Source organism: Garra rufa, chromosome 3 (genome assembly GCF_049309525.1).
Source record: "Garra rufa chromosome 3, GarRuf1.0, whole genome shotgun sequence".
Lineage (NCBI taxonomy): Eukaryota > Metazoa > Chordata > Actinopteri > Cypriniformes > Cyprinidae > Garra > Garra rufa.
Genome location: NC_133363.1, coordinates 3,272,754 through 3,290,459, shown reverse-complemented (window position 1 = coordinate 3,290,459; position 17,706 = coordinate 3,272,754). Strand labels below are relative to the sequence as shown.

Sequence of the window (17,706 nt, the reverse complement as noted above, 5' to 3'; positions counted from 1 at the left end):
ATTGTTTTTAAATATATTTTATATCTATAATATATTTATAATTATATATTTATTCAATATAGTGTATGTATGTATATGTATATATATATAGGCTTTCAGGACTGTTTCTATATATAAGTTTGTAAATAAATTTCTAATGCTCATCAATGTTCTTTTATTTTAATATACACTAAAAATGTAATTTATTTCTGTGATCAAAGCTGAATTTTTCAGCATCATTACTCCAGTCTTCAGTGTCACATGATCCTTCTTTCATACATAGCTTGTTTTAATTAAGCTGACAATTGGGAAACATTTTTGAAACATATCTAAAGAATTCAAAATAAAAAGAATTATCAATTATATACTACCACAGTGTATCCGGCAGTAAAAGTAATTAAATCACATTAAAATGCATTTAAGTCCTACTTAAGTAGGTCAAAATGTTGAGCTAACCGCATTAAATATAAATTGAAACGTTATTTTTGTACTAAGTATTATTTTTAAAAAGCATGCCACGGTAAAGTGAACTTCTTTTTTCCAAGTGAAGTCATATGTTAATGTTATATGTGACCCTGGACCACAAAACCAGTCATAAGGTTAAATTTTACAAAACTGAGATGTATACATTGAAACATTTGACACATTTGAAAGCTCAATAAATAAGCTTTCTATTGATGTATGGTTTGTTAGGATAGGACAATATTTGTCCTAGATACATCTATTTGAAAATTAGGAATCTGAGGGTGCAAAAAAAATCAAAATCCTGAGAAAATCACCTTTAAATTTGTCCAAATTAGGTTCTTAACAATGCATATTACTAATCAAAAATTACATTTTGATATATTTACAGTAGGAATTTTACAAAAAATCTTCATAGACATGATCTTTACTTAATTTCCTAATGATTTTTGGCATAAAAGAAAAATCTAAAATTTTGACCCAAACAATGTATTTTTGGCTATTGCTACAAATATACCCCAGCGACTTAAGACTGGTTTTGTAGTCCAGGGTCACATATGGCAAATCTAGAACGTAGGCTATAAACACAACTTCATATGTTTCAGTACATTTTTTTTATTCAAATGAATAAATTTTAATTTAAAACACATGCACCATTAGACACATTACTAATTTAGCAACAGCAATGTCTCTGAGATTATTCACTCAAAAGGTGTCTGTTTCGCATTCATCTGTCATGCTTTATTTTCGTTTCTAATCTGCTTCTAACATTGATATGCATCCTAAACTTATTTCATGCAAGCATTTTTAGCAGTTTAGCTAAAATATGCTAAAATATATGGAAACCCCAATTACCCATTTACCTTAAATCACACTTTTTTTTTTACCTTCTCCCGATGATGCTGAGTCCGAGGCCGCGGCCGGGTTTCTTCTGAAGCTCGATGTTCAGCGAGTCCCACAATTCCTCCTCTTTATACTGACCCTCGTCTCTGAAGACCGACAGACGCACGCACTGCGGAGTCTGACGCAAAACATTGATGGCCTCGTCGTGTGTCGCCACACGCAGGTCTATACCATTGACCTGAGAGTTACGATGGAGAAAGAGAACAGATGAAGTGAAGCTGATGTGAAATCAAAGCATTAGTTAGAAGAGCATCTGATGCTCATGATTTTACCTCCAGAATCTGATCTCCTGCCCACAGACGGCCGTCTTTAGACGCAGCTCCCTCCTCGTACACCTCATGAATTATTATAGTGCCCTGAACACAAATATGAATGAGTTCTGACACCCTTGGGAAAAAGAAGTGCTTATAATTACAGCGAGGAAAATAAGTATTTGACACATTAGCATTTTTATCAGCAAGGGTATTTCTAAGTGGGCTCTTGACACAAAATTTCCACCAGATGTAGCCATCAAGTCAAATATTGAATTCATACAAAGAAATCAGAACATTTAAGTATACAAGTTGAGTCATAATAAATAAAGTGAAATGACACAGGGAATAAGTATTGAACACACTTTATTTAATAATTTGTAGAAAAGCCTTTGTTGGTGATTACAGCTTCTAGACGCCTCTTGTCTGGACTCTTGTCTGCATTGCTCAGGAGTGATTCTGGCCCATTCTTCCACACAAACGCTATTTAACTCTTGATGGTTCCTTTATGAATCTTCAGTTCTCTCCATAGATTTTCTATGGGATTTAGGTCAGGTGATTGACTGGGCCATTCAAGCAACTTGATTTTCTTCCTTTGAAACCACTTTATTGTTTCCTTGGCCTTGTGTTTGGGATCATTGTCTTGCTGAAATGTCCATCCTCTTTTCATTTTCAACTTTCTGGTAGATGGCAGCAGATTTTTATCCAGAATGTCCCGGTACATTTCTCCATTCATCCTGCCTTCAATAATATGAAGTCTACCAGTACCCCTTGCTGAAAAGCAGCCCCAAACCATGATGCTTCCACCCCCAAACTTAACTGTTGGTATGGTGTTCTTGGGGCGGTGCGCAGTGCCATTTCTTCTCCAAACATGGTGTGTAGAATGACTGCCATGAAGTTCAATTTTGCTTTCATCTGACCATACTATAGTCTCCCAATAATCCACAAACTTTAACCGAGCTTCAACATGATTTTTGTTCATCAATGGAGTCTTGCGTGGTGAGCGTGCATGGATGCCATGGCGGTTCAGTGCACTGCTTATAGTTTTCTTTGAAACAACAGTACCTGCTGATGCAAGGTCTTCCTGAAGTGGTTCTTGGCTCTTGGAGAACTCTCCTGATTATTCTTTGGACTCCTCAGACAGGGATCTTACGTGGAGCACCTGATCGTGGCCGGTTTATGGTGAACTGATGCACAGGAACATTCAGCATTCTGGAAATGCACCTATAACCATTCCCATCAAAATGCTTTTCAACGATAAGTTTACGAAGATTTTTATTTATTTAGCAGGACAGTGCATATTAAAAACAGAACATCTGTAACATGCCAGAATTAGCCAAAGGCTAATTTTCATCTGTTGTCCTGTAGGCCTGTTGTACAGTGGCCCCCTAGAAAGAGCATAAAATGTCATAAACAGTAAGGTGAACAACAGTAGGAAACGGCATGTTAGCGCAGTGTTAGTCGACTACAGTAGAGGCAGCAGAAGCGTAAGGAGATTTGCGATACAAATGAGATTAGTTGTGAAAAGCAACAAGGAGCAGCAGCAAAGGGTTCAGTAAAAACATTGCCGGGTTCTTTGCTTTTACCCATCATGAAGTTTTTCCTGTGTGCCTTCTGGGCTTCTTTTAGGCCATCAATTAGGACTAAAGCAGCTGATATCAATTAGTACTGATAGGGGGTAGGGTTTCTCTCTCAATACTGACAGATTTCAGGTGATCTCCTGGCTTTATGTCATTGTGCACCTTGTTATCTTCATGTGTTCAATACTTACTCCCTGTGTCATTTCACTTTATTTATTATGACTCAACTTGTATACTTAAATGTTCTGATTTCTTTGCATGAATTCAATATTTGGCTTGATGGCTACATCTGGTGGAAATTTTGTGTCAACAGCCCACTTAGAAATACCCTTACTGATAAAAATGCTGATGTGTCAAATACATATTTTCCCTGCTGTGTGTTGAAAGCATACTTTTAGTTTCTGCCAATTTTAAAAGTATAATAAAAAACTGTGTTTGCAGATAATATAATATTAATGAAATGAAAGACCATTTAAGTGACTTAAAGGGAGACAGTTTCATGATGATTTTTGTGAGAAAAAGTGACTTTTGCAATGATACCAAATTAAAGGTTTTACTTTAAAGCACATTTTAAATCATCATATTTTAATCATCTTTGATACTTATTTTGATGTGCTGACATGCCAGTTTATATTAATACTTTGAATTAGCTTTTATTTTTATAATTTCTGTTTAATTCTCATTTTAGTTAAATTTTTTTGTAACGTACTTTTGCCACTTTATTATTACCTTTTATATTTCTATTTACAAATATAAATTTTGATTTTAATTTAATTTAAGTTTCAGTCATTTTGCTGTTTTGTAATTTTTTTGCATAGTTTTTTATAGTTATATTTAGCTTTTAATAATATTTTGAATTAGCTTTTATTTTTATATTTTCATTTTAGTTGATTTTTTTGTCATTTTGTAATGTACTTTTGCCATTTTTGTTACTTTTTTATATTTCTCTTTAGAAATATTTATTTTTTATTTTCATTTTAGTTTAAGTTTTAGTCATTTTGCTGTTTTTGTCATATCAGTTTTTTATAATTATTTTTATCTTTTATTGATATTTTGAATGAGCTTTTTTACATTTCCAGTTTTCATTTTAATATATTTAGTTTAGTTAATTTATTTTAAAATATAGTAATTTTGTGCTTTTAGCATTTTAAATAGTTTTTGTTTCTCAAATTTCTGTTTAGTTTTTTTAATGAATATCTCAAATTAGCTATTATTTTTAGATTTTCAGTTTTCATTCTAATTTTAGTTTTAAGTAATTTTGCTGTCATTTTTTGGTCAATTTTTGTCATCTTTATCAGTATTTTATATTGATATTTAGCATTACTTAATATGTTGAATTAACTTTATTATTAGCTTTTTATTACTAGTTTTCATTTATATATTTAGTTGAATATTTGTTTACTTTGTTTTAAGTTTTATTAATTTTGCTATGAGCTTTTCTGTCATTAATATTAGTTTTTAGCTTCCGTTTTTAATCCAGTTTTAATTTGAGTAATTTTAGTACTTAAAAAAAAAAAAAATTTAATACATTTTTTTTTTATTTGTATTGGTCATAAATTCAATTTACATCCACTCTGTACTTATTTTTATTTTATTTTTAATTTTTTGTTTGATTATTTTTTGTATATTTTTTTGGTTTAGGTAATTTCAGATGATCAGAGTCACAAGTCTATGTCAGTGAGTTTATTCACCAGTAACGTATCACAGCCGCCCACGATGCTCAGCCCCAGTCCTGTTCTGCCTTTGCAGATCTCTATAGTGGTCTCACAGCCGGGGATGATGGGACACGTCGTCGGATCAGACACCAAAGTCGCCGGCGTGGAACATCTGCTTGAATCTGCAACACACAATCATCAGGACAACAAAGATCAGCTTCGGATTTACTCAACAAAACACTTGTTACGTTTTTTTCTCTAATAACTCCCAGGCCCCTCCCCTCTTACTTCTGATTGGCTCTGTCTCTGATGATGTCAGAGCAACCAGCGGCAGGCTGCTTCCAGTGTCTGATCCTGAGCAAATCTGATTGGATGAGGAGGGTGGAGAGGCGGAGTCAGCGCAGATGGTGAGTTTCACTGATTGTTGGGCTTTCAGCAGCAGTAACATCACCTACAACACATTTCACATCGGACAATGACATTTTTGAAAATAATAAATCTTATTTACACTTGTTCAAACATTTTGCAATAAGGCTGCATTTATTTGACAAAAACCACATTAAAAAGAGTAATATTGTGAAATATTACTACGATTTTAACTATATTTGAATATATTGTGATATGAATATTTTGTTAACATATTGTATTTCAGCATCATTACTCCAGTCTTTAGTGTCACATGATCCTTCAGAAATCATTCTAAAATGTTGATTTGCTATTTAAGAAATATTTCTGATTGTTTTCAATATTGGAAACAGCTTTGCTGCCAATTTTTTTTTGACACATTTCATTTTTCAGGATTCTTTGATGAATAGAAAGTTCAAAAGAACAGCATTTGTTTGAAATATGAATCTTACAATTTTTAATGCATCCTTGCTGAAAAAAGTATTAATTTCTTTGAGAACTGACTGTAAACTTTTGAAACGTTACTGTACATTCACAAAAATCAGAATTATATATTATATATTCTTAACAGAATATTTACACAATACTGGTTTGTGTGACAAAAAACCTGATTCTGTAATACAGTAACAAAAGAGTTACAGAGAATATTAGAATCTTGTTCTGAAATTTGAATTTTATATTAAAATTTGAATGTTTTAACATTTCAAATTTTGAATTGTTGTTCACAAAGCAATCATATGGCATTAAAAGACCTAGTATATAGTTAGCAAACATAATTTGTGACACATTTACATCATATTTTTGTTCTTTTGTGAGCTTGACAGCTCCTGGTTACTATATGCTTTCACTATATGCTATAAAAGAGCATCTTGAACATTAAACAGGGTATGGTTTGCTAGGATAGGACAGTAGGCAGAGATACCACTATTTAAAAAGCTGGAATCAAAAAAAGGTGCAAAAAATAAATAAAAAATCTAAATATTGATTTTCATCTTGAAAATTGTCTAAATGCAATGCATATTACCAAGAGTTACAGAGAATATTAGAATTTTGGTCTGAATTTTAAATTTTAGTTTGTTGCTCACAAAGCAATCATATGGCACCAAAAGACCTAGTATATCTTTGAAAAACCCAATTTGTGAAACATTTAGATCACATTTTTGACCTTTTGTGAGGTTGACAGCTCCTGGTCACTATATGCTTTCACTATATGCTATAAAAGAGCATCTTGAACATTAAACAGGGTATGGTTTGTTAGGATAGGACAGTAGGCAGAGATACCACTATTTAAACAGCTGGAATCTGAAGGTGCAAAAAAAAAAAAAAAAAAAATTCTAAATATTGATTTTCATCTTGAAAATTGTCTAAATGCAATGCATATTATCAAGAGTTACAGAGAATATTAGAATTTTGGTGTGAATTTTAAATTTTAGTTTGTTGCTCACAAAGCAATCATACGGCACCAAAAGACCTAGTATATCTTTGAAAAACCCAATTTGTGAAACATTTAGATCACATTTTTGACCTTTTGTGAGCTGGACAGCTCCTGGTTACTATATGCCTTCACTATATGCTATAAAAGAGCATCTTGAACATTAAACAGGGTATGGTTTGTTAGGATAGGACAGTAGGCAGAGATACCACTATTTAAACAGCTGGAATCTGAAGGTGCAAGAAAAAAAAAAAATCTAAGTATTGATTTTCATCTTGAAAATTGTCTAAATGCAATGCATATTATCAAGAGTTACAGAGAATATTAGAATTTTGGTCTAAATTTAAAATTTTAGTTTGTTGCTCACAAAGCAATCATACGGCACCAAAAGACCTAGTATATCTTTGAAAAACCCAATTTGTGAAACATTTAGATCACATTTTTGACCTTTTGTGAGCTGGACAGCTCCTGGTCACTATATGCTTTTGCTTTATTCAAAAGAACAGCTAGAATATTCTGCTATTCTCTCCCTTTGCATTACACAGAAAACAGAAAGTCATAGGGTTTGGAAGGTGAGGTAAGGTGAGTAAATAATGAAACAACTGACTACTGCTTCAAAAATTTCACAGTTGGAAAAAGTTTTACCTGCTCCACAGAGAGTCCCAGCACCATCTCATCATCTACTGCGAGCAGCCGCTGTCCCGCTGCAATCCGACCGTCCTGAAACACACACACACGTTTAAACAAACACACACTAGTTGAGACACAGCCATGCAGTCCATAAACTTGATGCACAGATGCAAGATGCACAGATTAGAGCTGATTGATAATAAGCAGCTAAGGTTTACTAAAGAGTATGTAGTTGAGCTGGGCAATGATGCAGTTACACTTTATAAAGAAAAAAATGCCATTTGATATTTGCGTTATGGTGTGTATATATATATATATATATATATATATATATATATATATAGTGTTACGATAAAAATTAAAGTTTGATGGTTTGATGGTTTTGTTTGTCCATATTGCCACATATAGACTTTTAAAAATAATAGAAATGACCAAAACTACTAAATTACCAAAACTTTAACCATTAAAAACATATGTTATTTATTTTAGTGTTGCAGTATTATAGTGTATATAATAATACTTTGAACTGTCTTTTATTTTAAATATTTTATCATTTTTTTGCCATTTTTATTACTTTTTTTATATTTCTATTTAGAAATATACATTTTTATTTTCATTTTAGTTTAAGTTTTAGTCATTTTGCAGTGTTTTTGTCATTTTCATTAGGCTTTTATAGTTATATTCAGCTTTTTAAAATATTTAGAATTAGTTTTTATTTAAATTTTATTATTTACAGTTTTCATTTGAATACATTTAGTTCAGTTAATTTATTTTAGGTTTTACTAATATTGCTTAGCTTTTAGCATTTTTATTAGTTTTTGCTTCTTATATTTCTATTTAGTGTTTTTTAATTGATATCTTGAATTAACTTTTATTTTTAGATTTTCAGTTTTTATTCTAATTTTAGTTTTAGTAATTTTGCTGTTTTTTTCTTTTTTTAACATTTAATTTTAATATTAAAAATAATAAAAATAAAATCTTTCAAAAAAGTAACAAAAATATAACAATATATCAATTATTCTAAAATGACACTGTTATTGACATCAACATGAAATCCAAACCAACCCTCTTTATTTTCCTAAAACACACTGCTGGTCTCCTTGAGCACAATTTATCAGTACAAAAACGTTTGTCTTTGTAATCAAGAAAATGTCAAACAGGCGCACATTCCCCTGCATTTCAAACCCTATATTTTTCTCTGGCTGTATATCAGAAATATGCCACATCAGAAAAGTGAAAAGCGTTGTGAACATCGTTTCAGCTGTCTTTAATTTTGCAGCACACTGATTCATACCCTTCCAGCTGCTCCGTTCTCCTCCACACTCTGAATGATGCATCCGCTCCTGCTGTCATCCTCCTTCAGGACCAAACCCAGGCCTCCATCCTTCTTCAGAAAGAAACAAAACACTAAACATCATGGGTACAGAGACAGAAAACACACAAACGCTGAAATGCATGTCGTACCACAGGAAGAGTAATGTGCTGAATCACATCTAGTGTTGAACTGGACGTCTCTGTCTGTGAAGGAAAAAACATGTTCAAGACTAAACATATGAATGCATAAACATATGAATCAACCAGAAAGTGAGGGTTTGGCTGCTTAGCTTCAACAATTGGCAACTTAAAATCTCTTAAAACCGTGAAATGGACTTCCTCAGATGAAGACCCTTACGAAAAAGAAGTTTATTGAAGTGTGCTATTATTATACTTCTTTTAAACTTTAAAATAGGAAAGTATACTTTCAGTCTGTACTTCTCAGAAATGTGTTTTATACACTTCTCAGAAATATTACTATTACTATAGCTATTGCACATCTTCTGCACAGAATTTCCAAAACACAAGTGAAGAAGAAACCGAAACAACAGATGCTCCCACATGTAATCTAACACAATCATCAGACATAAAACAGCATCAAAACCATAGATATGGAAAACTGTGTAGCGTTATGGAATAAAATGTCCACCCATGAAGAGGTAATAATGACTGTCAAGCTTTTTGGTGTTAATCGACTCCATCTGCGTTTTGGTTATCATGAATAGTCTTTTTTTTAGGTTTTTGTTCAAAATGTTGTTTATTTATTTTTTATATATATGAAACTTACCCACATTCAAGTGTTTATAAAAAAAAAAAGCATGAAGCTAGAATAAAATGTTTTTGTTTACAAGCAGATGCCCTGTTCTTTCTTTTAATGTTTTGTATGTTCAGATATTCATATAACAAAATATATACAAATTAACACCTAAATGTGACCCTGGACCACAAAACCAGTCTTAAGTCGCTGGGGTATATTTGTAGCAATAGCCAAAAATACAATGTATGGGTCAAAATTATTGATTTTTCTTTTATGCCAAAAATCATTAGGAAATTAAGTAAAGATCATGTTCCATGAAGATTTTTTGTAAAATTCCTACTGTAAACATATCAAAATGTAATTTTTGATTAGTAATATGCATGGTTAAGAACTTAATTTGGACAACTTTAAAGGTGATTTTCTCAGTATTTTGATTTTTTGCACCCTTAGATTCCAGATTTTCAAATAGATGTATCTCGGCCAAATATTGTCCTATCCTAACAAACCAAACATCGATAGAAAGCTTATTTACTGAGCTTTCATATGATGTATACATCTCAGTTTTGTAAAATTTAACCTTATGACTGGTTTAGTGGTCCAGGGTCACAAATAGGGACATTGTAGTATACTAAAAGTGCTGTAAAGTTCACTTAAAGAAAAGTAAGAGTATACTTGCAGTATAAAACTAGTAGTTTACTGAGACTATACTTCAACGTGTACTAGAAATGCATAAAAAAGTATTTAATTAGTAAACTATCAGTATACCTATAAGTTTGATTTTAGTAGACTTGCAGTACAAACTGAAAACATAGATGTAAACAAGTTGTGTACTCAAAGTTTAAATTTAAAAGTATACTCTTATATACAAGAAAGTGGGCTAATTTAGTCCCAAGGAGTATTGAAATAGTACACTTAAAAGTATACTACTAGTACACTGATATTTGTATACTTACTACGTAACGTATATATTTAAAAATAAACTTGAAATTTACTTAAGTATACTTAATAGAATAAACTTGAAGTATACTTCTTTTTGGTAAGGAGAGGAATGCTAACGAATACCTTTATGTTTTAGAATATAGACTATAGCGCTTCTTTTTCACAAGGGTCTAAAGTTGACTTGATTCTCAAAGGTAAAACTAGTAAATAAAGTCTTTTAAGAGTCTGGGTTTACCTCTGTGTGTGCGTCTGGTGAATCCGTCTCCTTCACTGGCCCGACAGCCATCTGACTCAAAGCATCTCTGTTTCTGAAACACACCCCATGTGTCAGCCTGCAACAGGTTCAAAATCTCTTCAGATCAACATTTACATGCCAAAATCTTTGACCTACCGGATGAAGATGATCTTGACATTTGAAGGTGCGCTTTTAATGATGGCAGAGGCGTTCTGATGACTGCGGCCGTACAAAACCTGACCGTTGATCTGCCAAGACAAAGAGATGAATCAGAAAATCTCCAGATCTGTTTAGCATCCACATATTAAAAAGAGGTGCACTTAACTGTATTGAATGTGCAGGTTTAGGCCTGGTTTCACAGACATGGCTTGGACTAAGCCAGGATTAGGCCATAGTTCAATTAGGACATTTAAGTCATTTTAAGAAACATGCCTTATAAAAGATCAATCAATGCAAGTTTCTTTCAGTTGAAACAGCTCAGACTTACGTTTTATAGTCTGGGACTAGGCTTAAGCCTTGTCTGTGAAACCGAGGGGTAGTGTACTTCAAATCTTAAAAGTATATGTTCATAAAACTACTTAGATATAATATTAATGAAACAAAAGGCCACTTAAGTTGCTTAAAGAGAGGCACTTTCAAGACTGTTTCTGAACACACTTAAGTACACTTTTAAAAAGTGACTTGGAATAATGTCAAATTCAAAGTTTTACGGTAACACTTTACAATAAGGTTCATTAGTTAAACATTAGTTAGTGTACTAACTAACATGAACTAACCATGAGCAATACATTTTTTACTGTATTTACTAATCTTCATTAACGTTAGTTAACGAAAATACAGTTGTTCATTGTTTGTTCATATTAGTTCACACTGCATTAACTAATGTTAACAAGATTTTAATAATGTATTAGTAAATGTTTAAATTAACATTAACAAATATTAATAGATGCTGTATAAGAGCAGTTCATTATTAGTTCATGTTAACTAATGTGGTTAACTAATGTTAACTAAAGAACCTTATTGTAAAGTGTTACCAGTTTTACTTTAAAATGTATTTTAAGTCATCATGTTTTAATAATCTTTTAAAAGCAGTACACTTATTTTGATGTGTTGACCAACATACTACAGCACGGTAAGTACTTGATTCTTTTTTTTTAACTGTAGTTAATAGATTTTAGTAGATTTTACTAAATCACAACTTCACCATTACAAATGTGTTTCAAGTTTCAATAGAAATGACAGTAAAGTATATTTTAGTTTAACACAAATGCTTATAAGTACATTCAGCAGTACTTTAACCATATTTCAAAGAAAACAGAAGTAATTATGAAGTGATATAAAAGCATACTTAAGTCCTACTTAAGTGGGTCAAAACTCAAGTTAAATCTCAGCTAATTACATTTAATTAAATATATGCATGCATGCATGCAATTAAGAGTCCAATTAAGAGTACACTTACGTATATTCTTGCAAACTACATTATTTCAGTAAAAAGTACTCTTTTTAAAAAATATGCTAAAGTGTATTTCTTTTTCACAAATATCAGACAGTGGTTTTGATGTTTTACACACTCACCTCCAACAGTTCATCTCCCACCACGATGTGTCCGTCTCGGCCAGCGGCACCGTTGGGATCGATGCCCACCACAAACACACTCATGCGTGAACGATCGCGGTTCCCTGCCAGACTCAAACCCAAACCCGTGCGACCCTTCTCCAACTCGATCATGTGCAGCTCACCCGGTAAACGACCGTACCGCTCCGTTACCTTCTCTTCTCACACACACACACATTAATATGTTAGAGCAACTAAATGCAACTTAATCTAAGGATATTTCTAAAGTAGTGTGAAGCTGCCGAGGCCTAGAGCTAAATGCTTTTACTTGTATATTACACTTGCAATCTGTAGTATTACTGCAGCGTGTCATAACTCTTGTGAATAAGATCTGTGCTTAACTGTATTTAATTGCACTTGAGTGACTTAAATTTTACTATTAATTATTTATTTTCCACTTAAGTCACTTCAAATTGTAAATAAATCAATTTAATTCTAAAAATGAAAACCAGATTAACAATTTCATTATAAAAAGCCATATGCAAAATATGTGCCAAAATTAAAATTTAATTTTCATTTTTTTAAGCCACTTGAGTGACTTAAATTGACTTTAAGCACTGTTTCTTAACACACTTAAGTGCACTTTTAAAAAGTGACTTAATAATGTAACATTACAAGTTTTGCTTTCATTTAAAATAATTGTTTTAATTATCTCTTGTAGTGTTTTAAAGAAGTCCACTTATTATGATGTGTTGACTAACTGTCACAGTTCTGTCTGTTTATGTCATTGGTTTCACCCATTGTCTCCCCCTGCCATTCTGTTGTCATTTGGTTTAGCCCTCGTCACCGTCATCTGTTACACCTGTCCTTGTAATTATTAGTCATCTGTGTCACCTGTGTTTGATAATTAGTTTGCCTTTATAAGTCTGTCTTTGAGTTTAGTCTTTTGTCGGTCTTTAACGTAGTGTATGTGTGTGAAAGTGTTCCTGCCTGTTCCTGCCTTGTTCATCATTGGAGAATTCTATTAAATATATTGTTAATTGTTAACCTCGTCTATCGTCTCGTCTCGTCCTGCGCACACCCCTGACAGAAAGACCGACCTCAACAGTTTACCCGGCACGTTTTCCCTGCGTTTATTTTTTCTCGTTTTTACTCAGTGTTTATTTTTTTATTTTTTTTTCGGTGTATCATGGACCCTACTGTTCTCCTGATCCTCCTGAGGCAGGGGGAACGCTCTCTTGAGGACCATACACGTGAGTTCCTCTCCCTGGCAGAACATTCCCACTTCCCGGATAGCAGCCTATGCATCTATTACCACCTGGGACTGAATTCCACCACCAAGGCGCTGCTATCCGGGGAGGGTCCTCAAGAGAGCCTGCCGGACTACATCGAGTGGGTGTTGGCGTCCTGCCACTCTCCCTGGACTGTCGGCGTCATCGAGGAGGACGTCAACCCCACTCACGACCCAGAACCCAGCCAAACATCACCCCGACATGCGGAGTTACAGCCTGAGCCCACCGCAGATGGAGTGCCAGAGCCGAGAGCGACAGAGCCTGACCCATCTGACCAGGTGCGAGAGCCGGCATCAACATCCGCGACGGTGGAGTACGACGTGGAGCAAGAGAGGGCTACAGAGAGCCCTGCCCACTGCACCACCGCTGAGGGTGAGCTTGGATCCAATTCTGGGGATTTAATAGACTTCTTCTCGGACCTTGCCCAAGACAACTCATGTGACTTTATTGACTTTTTCTCTGAGCCACTGACCTGTATAGACTTCCCTCCCACCCGCCCTCGTCTGTCTGAATCTGCCTGGTCCCCGCTGATTCCGCCCAGCCGTCCTGAGTTCCCGCTGGTTCCGCCCAGCCGTCCTGAGTTCCCGCTGGTTCCGCCCAGCCGTCCTGAGTTCCCGCTGGTTCCGCCCAGCAGTCCTGAGTTCCCGCTGGTTCCGCCCAGCAGTCCTGAGTTCCCGCTGGTTCCGCCCAGCCGCCCCAAGTCTCCCAGGTCAGCAGTCAGTCCCCCAGCTCACCCTCAGCCCACCACCTGTGCAGTGGGCTCGCCGCGGGACTGCCAGCTTCCATCGGCGTCTCGGCTGGAGGATTCCTCAGCTCCGCCTCCAGCCTCCGAGTCCTGGACTCCGCCTCGGCCCTTCGACCCCGCGGTTCCACCACGGCTCTCGACGCCCTCCTCTTCATCGTCGCCCGTCGATCCACCAGCTCCACCGGGCTCCATCGTCTTTCCGGCTCCGCCCTGGTCAGTCGTCACCCCATCGGCTCCTCAGGACTCTGCTCCTCCGGCTGTGCCTCGTCGCGCCGTCCCACCGGCTCCTTGGGACTCCTCCTTCCTGCGGGCACAGCCTCCATCCTCTGTCGCTCCGGCTCCGCCGCGGATCTCCGGGACTCCGCCTCCGCCTCGGGCGCCAGAGCCTGCTCCACCTTGGCCCTCCGGATCCTCGGCGTCACCCCGGATCATCGGCTCTCCATCTTCGCCTCGGGCTCCTATTCCATCTGCTCCGCCTCTGTCGGTCGGCCCCATGGAGTCGGCACGCCTTCATCCACCATGGTTCCTCCCTCCGTCGGCTCCACAGTGGGCCGTCATCATGGCTGCGGTCTGGGTCGGTTCCTCCTGCCTTATGCCCCACCCATGTCCTCCCTGGCTCCTCCCTCCGTCGTCGCCCCTCTGGACTGTCTGGTTTTTCACATGGACTTTTGTTCTGGTCCTCCTCCGGGGGTTGCGTCCTCCGCCGGAACCCCCTCCTTCATTGACTCTGGTATCCTGGTTTTTCCGCCCCTCTCGTTTTTTCTTTTTTCCACGACGCGAGGACGCGCCTTTCCGGAGGGGGGCGTAATGTCACAGTTCTGTCTGTTTATGTCATTGGTTTCACCCATTGTCTCCCCCTGCCATTCTGTTGTCATTTGGTTTAGCCCTCGTCACCGTCATCTGTTACACCTGTCCTTGTAATTATTAGTCATCTGTGTCACCTGTGTTTGATAATTAGTTTGCCTTTATAAGTCTGTCTTTGAGTTTAGTCTTTTGTCGGTCTTTAACGTAGTGTATGTGTGTGAAAGTGTTCCTGCCTTGTTCATCATTGGAGAATTCTATTAAATATATTGTTAATTGTTAACCTCGTCTATCGTCTCGTCTCGTCCTGCGCACACCCCTGACACTAACGTACCAAAGCACATGTAAAGTACTTGATTCAAATTTTAACTGAAGTGTGTGTTATTCGATATTACATTTTAAAGTTAATATATTTTAAATGCACTAAATCACAACTTCATCATTACAAATATGTAATTACAAATGTATTTAAATACATGAAAGTTTCAATAAAAAATACATTAAGTCTATTTTAGTCTATTTTAAATCAAGTCTATTTTAGTTTATCATAAATGCTTCAGCAGTATGTTAACCATATTTTAAAGACAATAGAACTAATTGTGAAGTTGCATTTAAAGATTTACTTAAGTGGGACAAAAACACTCTAAAGATTAACTAATTGCAATTAATATAAATCTCTCCCATATTCACAAAACATCCTAAGGAAAAAAGTAGCTCAGAAATGGCAGATTTAGGAGAAAATCTAAAAAAAAAAATGGGTGTCTCAATCCTAAATTTTGGAATTTTTTGCTCTAAGAGTATTTTACAAAGCATAGTGATAAAATAAAATCTGTGAAACATTAGGAGTAGAGAAGAGGATTCCTTAGTCACTAAGATCAAATCACAAACTATCTTCCTGGCTAATAATAATAATAAAAAACAAACAAACAATACAAACCATCCCAGAACTCCTAATGGTTTCCACTACAAATACCATTACAAACAATACAAACCATCAACCTTTAATCGCTAAAACATGGTTTCCTGTAGCATATTTTGGAACATATTCCATTAGTATTTTGAGGTTTTAACAAGCCAACAATAGAAAGCCAACATTACAGTTACCATTAAAACCAGTGCATTTCTCATTATAACCAGTAAAATCTTTAAAAATTCTGTGATTTTTTTTTTTAGTTTTTTTTTTAGCAGGGCTAAAATAGCTGTTGCTGGCAATCTGCCTTGGAACGTAAACATTATAGAAAGATGCTGCATGTATTTGGACACATGATTTTTGGTTTTAGAGGTTATCCCAACTTAAATTCTTTGATTATGAACAAGTTGGGCAAGAAGTAACAGCTGTTCTTGCATCCAGTTTGATTTTCATTTAAATTGGCATGTCTTACTATAAGCCATGATTATTCTATTCTCTTAACTAAAAGGCTGTTTATATGCATATCCGCTAACTGTTCACGGGAATATAGCTTTATCATGTATTATGTATGTTCTTTTTCACCAGAGTCTCTCTGAATCTAGTCCAATGTGAGTCAGTGAGGTCAGTGAGCCCTCTGCTGGCCACTGTGTGATGTAGCGCATAAGAGACTTACTCCAGCTGTATCCGTACTCATCCTCCTCTTCCTCATCAGGACCGTCGTTATGCAGAACGAGTCTGTCGGGAATCTCAGTCAGCGTGTCCGAATCCGTTTCCCCGACGTGCGGAACCACCGGCAGCGACAAGAAGCTTTTTCCCTCCTCTCGATTCAGCTGCCACAGTTTTAAAAATAAAACACATTAAACAAGATATAATTTCTACCCAATTAGCATGACATCTTTTGAAATAAAGCTGAAATAATTAGCATGTCATCTGTCAGCACGGCATCCTCCATTAAACCCATGAAATATGAAGTGTAATATAATCAAAATCACATTTAACACATTAATCTGTTCTTCATTTCTCAGCATGAAGAACTAACAAACCGCGGCATGCTGCTGTTCTTTAAAAACCGTACAAATCATTCATTAGTCTGCTAAATGTATATTTAATGAATGAGAAATATAAGCAATATTACATTTAACAGATACAATAACAGTATTACTTATATTTGTAAATCTTTCTTATGAGGAAGAAAAATGGAGATGTTTCACAGAATGTTCATGCTGCTCTTATACATTTCACTTTATATATATAATTTTACATAAGATAAAAAAGAGAGGGTTTTGGGGTCAAGTATATGCAATTGTTATGAAATGAGATTCATGACTGCATATATGTGGGATAGGAAACACACACACACACACACACACAAACACACGCACACACACACGCACACACAAGACACAAACCTTAAACGGTGTAGGAGTGAAAGGATTAGTCGGACACAGACGAAGGAAAGGTCTACTTTGTGTGTCAACAGCCTATAGAAAACAGAATAACCAGCACCAGTGAGACACAGAGACAGAGAGAGAAAGAAAGAGAGAAAAGGACAGAGGGAGAGCAAGTGCTTGTTCAGACTAACTACAACAGAGCACATATAAAACATCATCTCCAGCACAAAATCAGTTCCTGAGTCAGCTGAGAGCAGGGAAATAACTCTGCTGCTCATCCTTATTGCTGATCTCTGACAGCCCACATACTGTGTGACTGACGGAATGGAATACTAGCTTAATACATAATTCATACTACTGTAAGTAGTGTACACTATACTGCCTAATAGATAAAAAAATGCAACATTGTTTCATCACACTGCATGTGCATGGCATTTAGTTTTAATTTTTAATTTTAATTCAATTTTACGT

General features: G+C 35.6%; 1 protein-coding gene across 2 annotated transcripts in view; it reads right to left on the bottom strand.

The window, feature by feature from the left end:
- The window catches only part of LOC141330822 (multiple PDZ domain protein), a 92,308-nt gene that overhangs the window by 9,610 nt on the left and 64,992 nt on the right, over positions 1-17,706 (bottom strand). Inside the window, exons 26-37 of one of the 2 annotated variants that reach the window (XM_073835583.1) lie at positions 17,254-17,325; positions 16,518-16,674; positions 12,118-12,314; positions 10,699-10,790; positions 10,543-10,615; positions 8,762-8,815; positions 8,592-8,684; positions 7,313-7,387; positions 5,119-5,281; positions 4,867-5,012; positions 1,617-1,700; positions 1,329-1,522 (exon numbers count right to left, since the gene is read on the bottom strand). In XM_073835583.1, coding sequence (XP_073691684.1) covers positions 1,329-1,522; positions 1,617-1,700; positions 4,867-5,012; positions 5,119-5,281; positions 7,313-7,387; positions 8,592-8,684; positions 8,762-8,815; positions 10,543-10,615; positions 10,699-10,790; positions 12,118-12,314; positions 16,518-16,674; positions 17,254-17,325 — 1,400 coding nt within the window. The remainder of the gene's footprint in view (positions 1-1,328; positions 1,523-1,616; positions 1,701-4,866; positions 5,013-5,118; positions 5,282-7,312; positions 7,388-8,591; positions 8,685-8,761; positions 8,816-10,542; positions 10,616-10,698; positions 10,791-12,117; positions 12,315-16,517; positions 16,675-17,253; positions 17,326-17,706) is intronic. The other variant, XM_073835584.1, reaches the window with a different exon arrangement.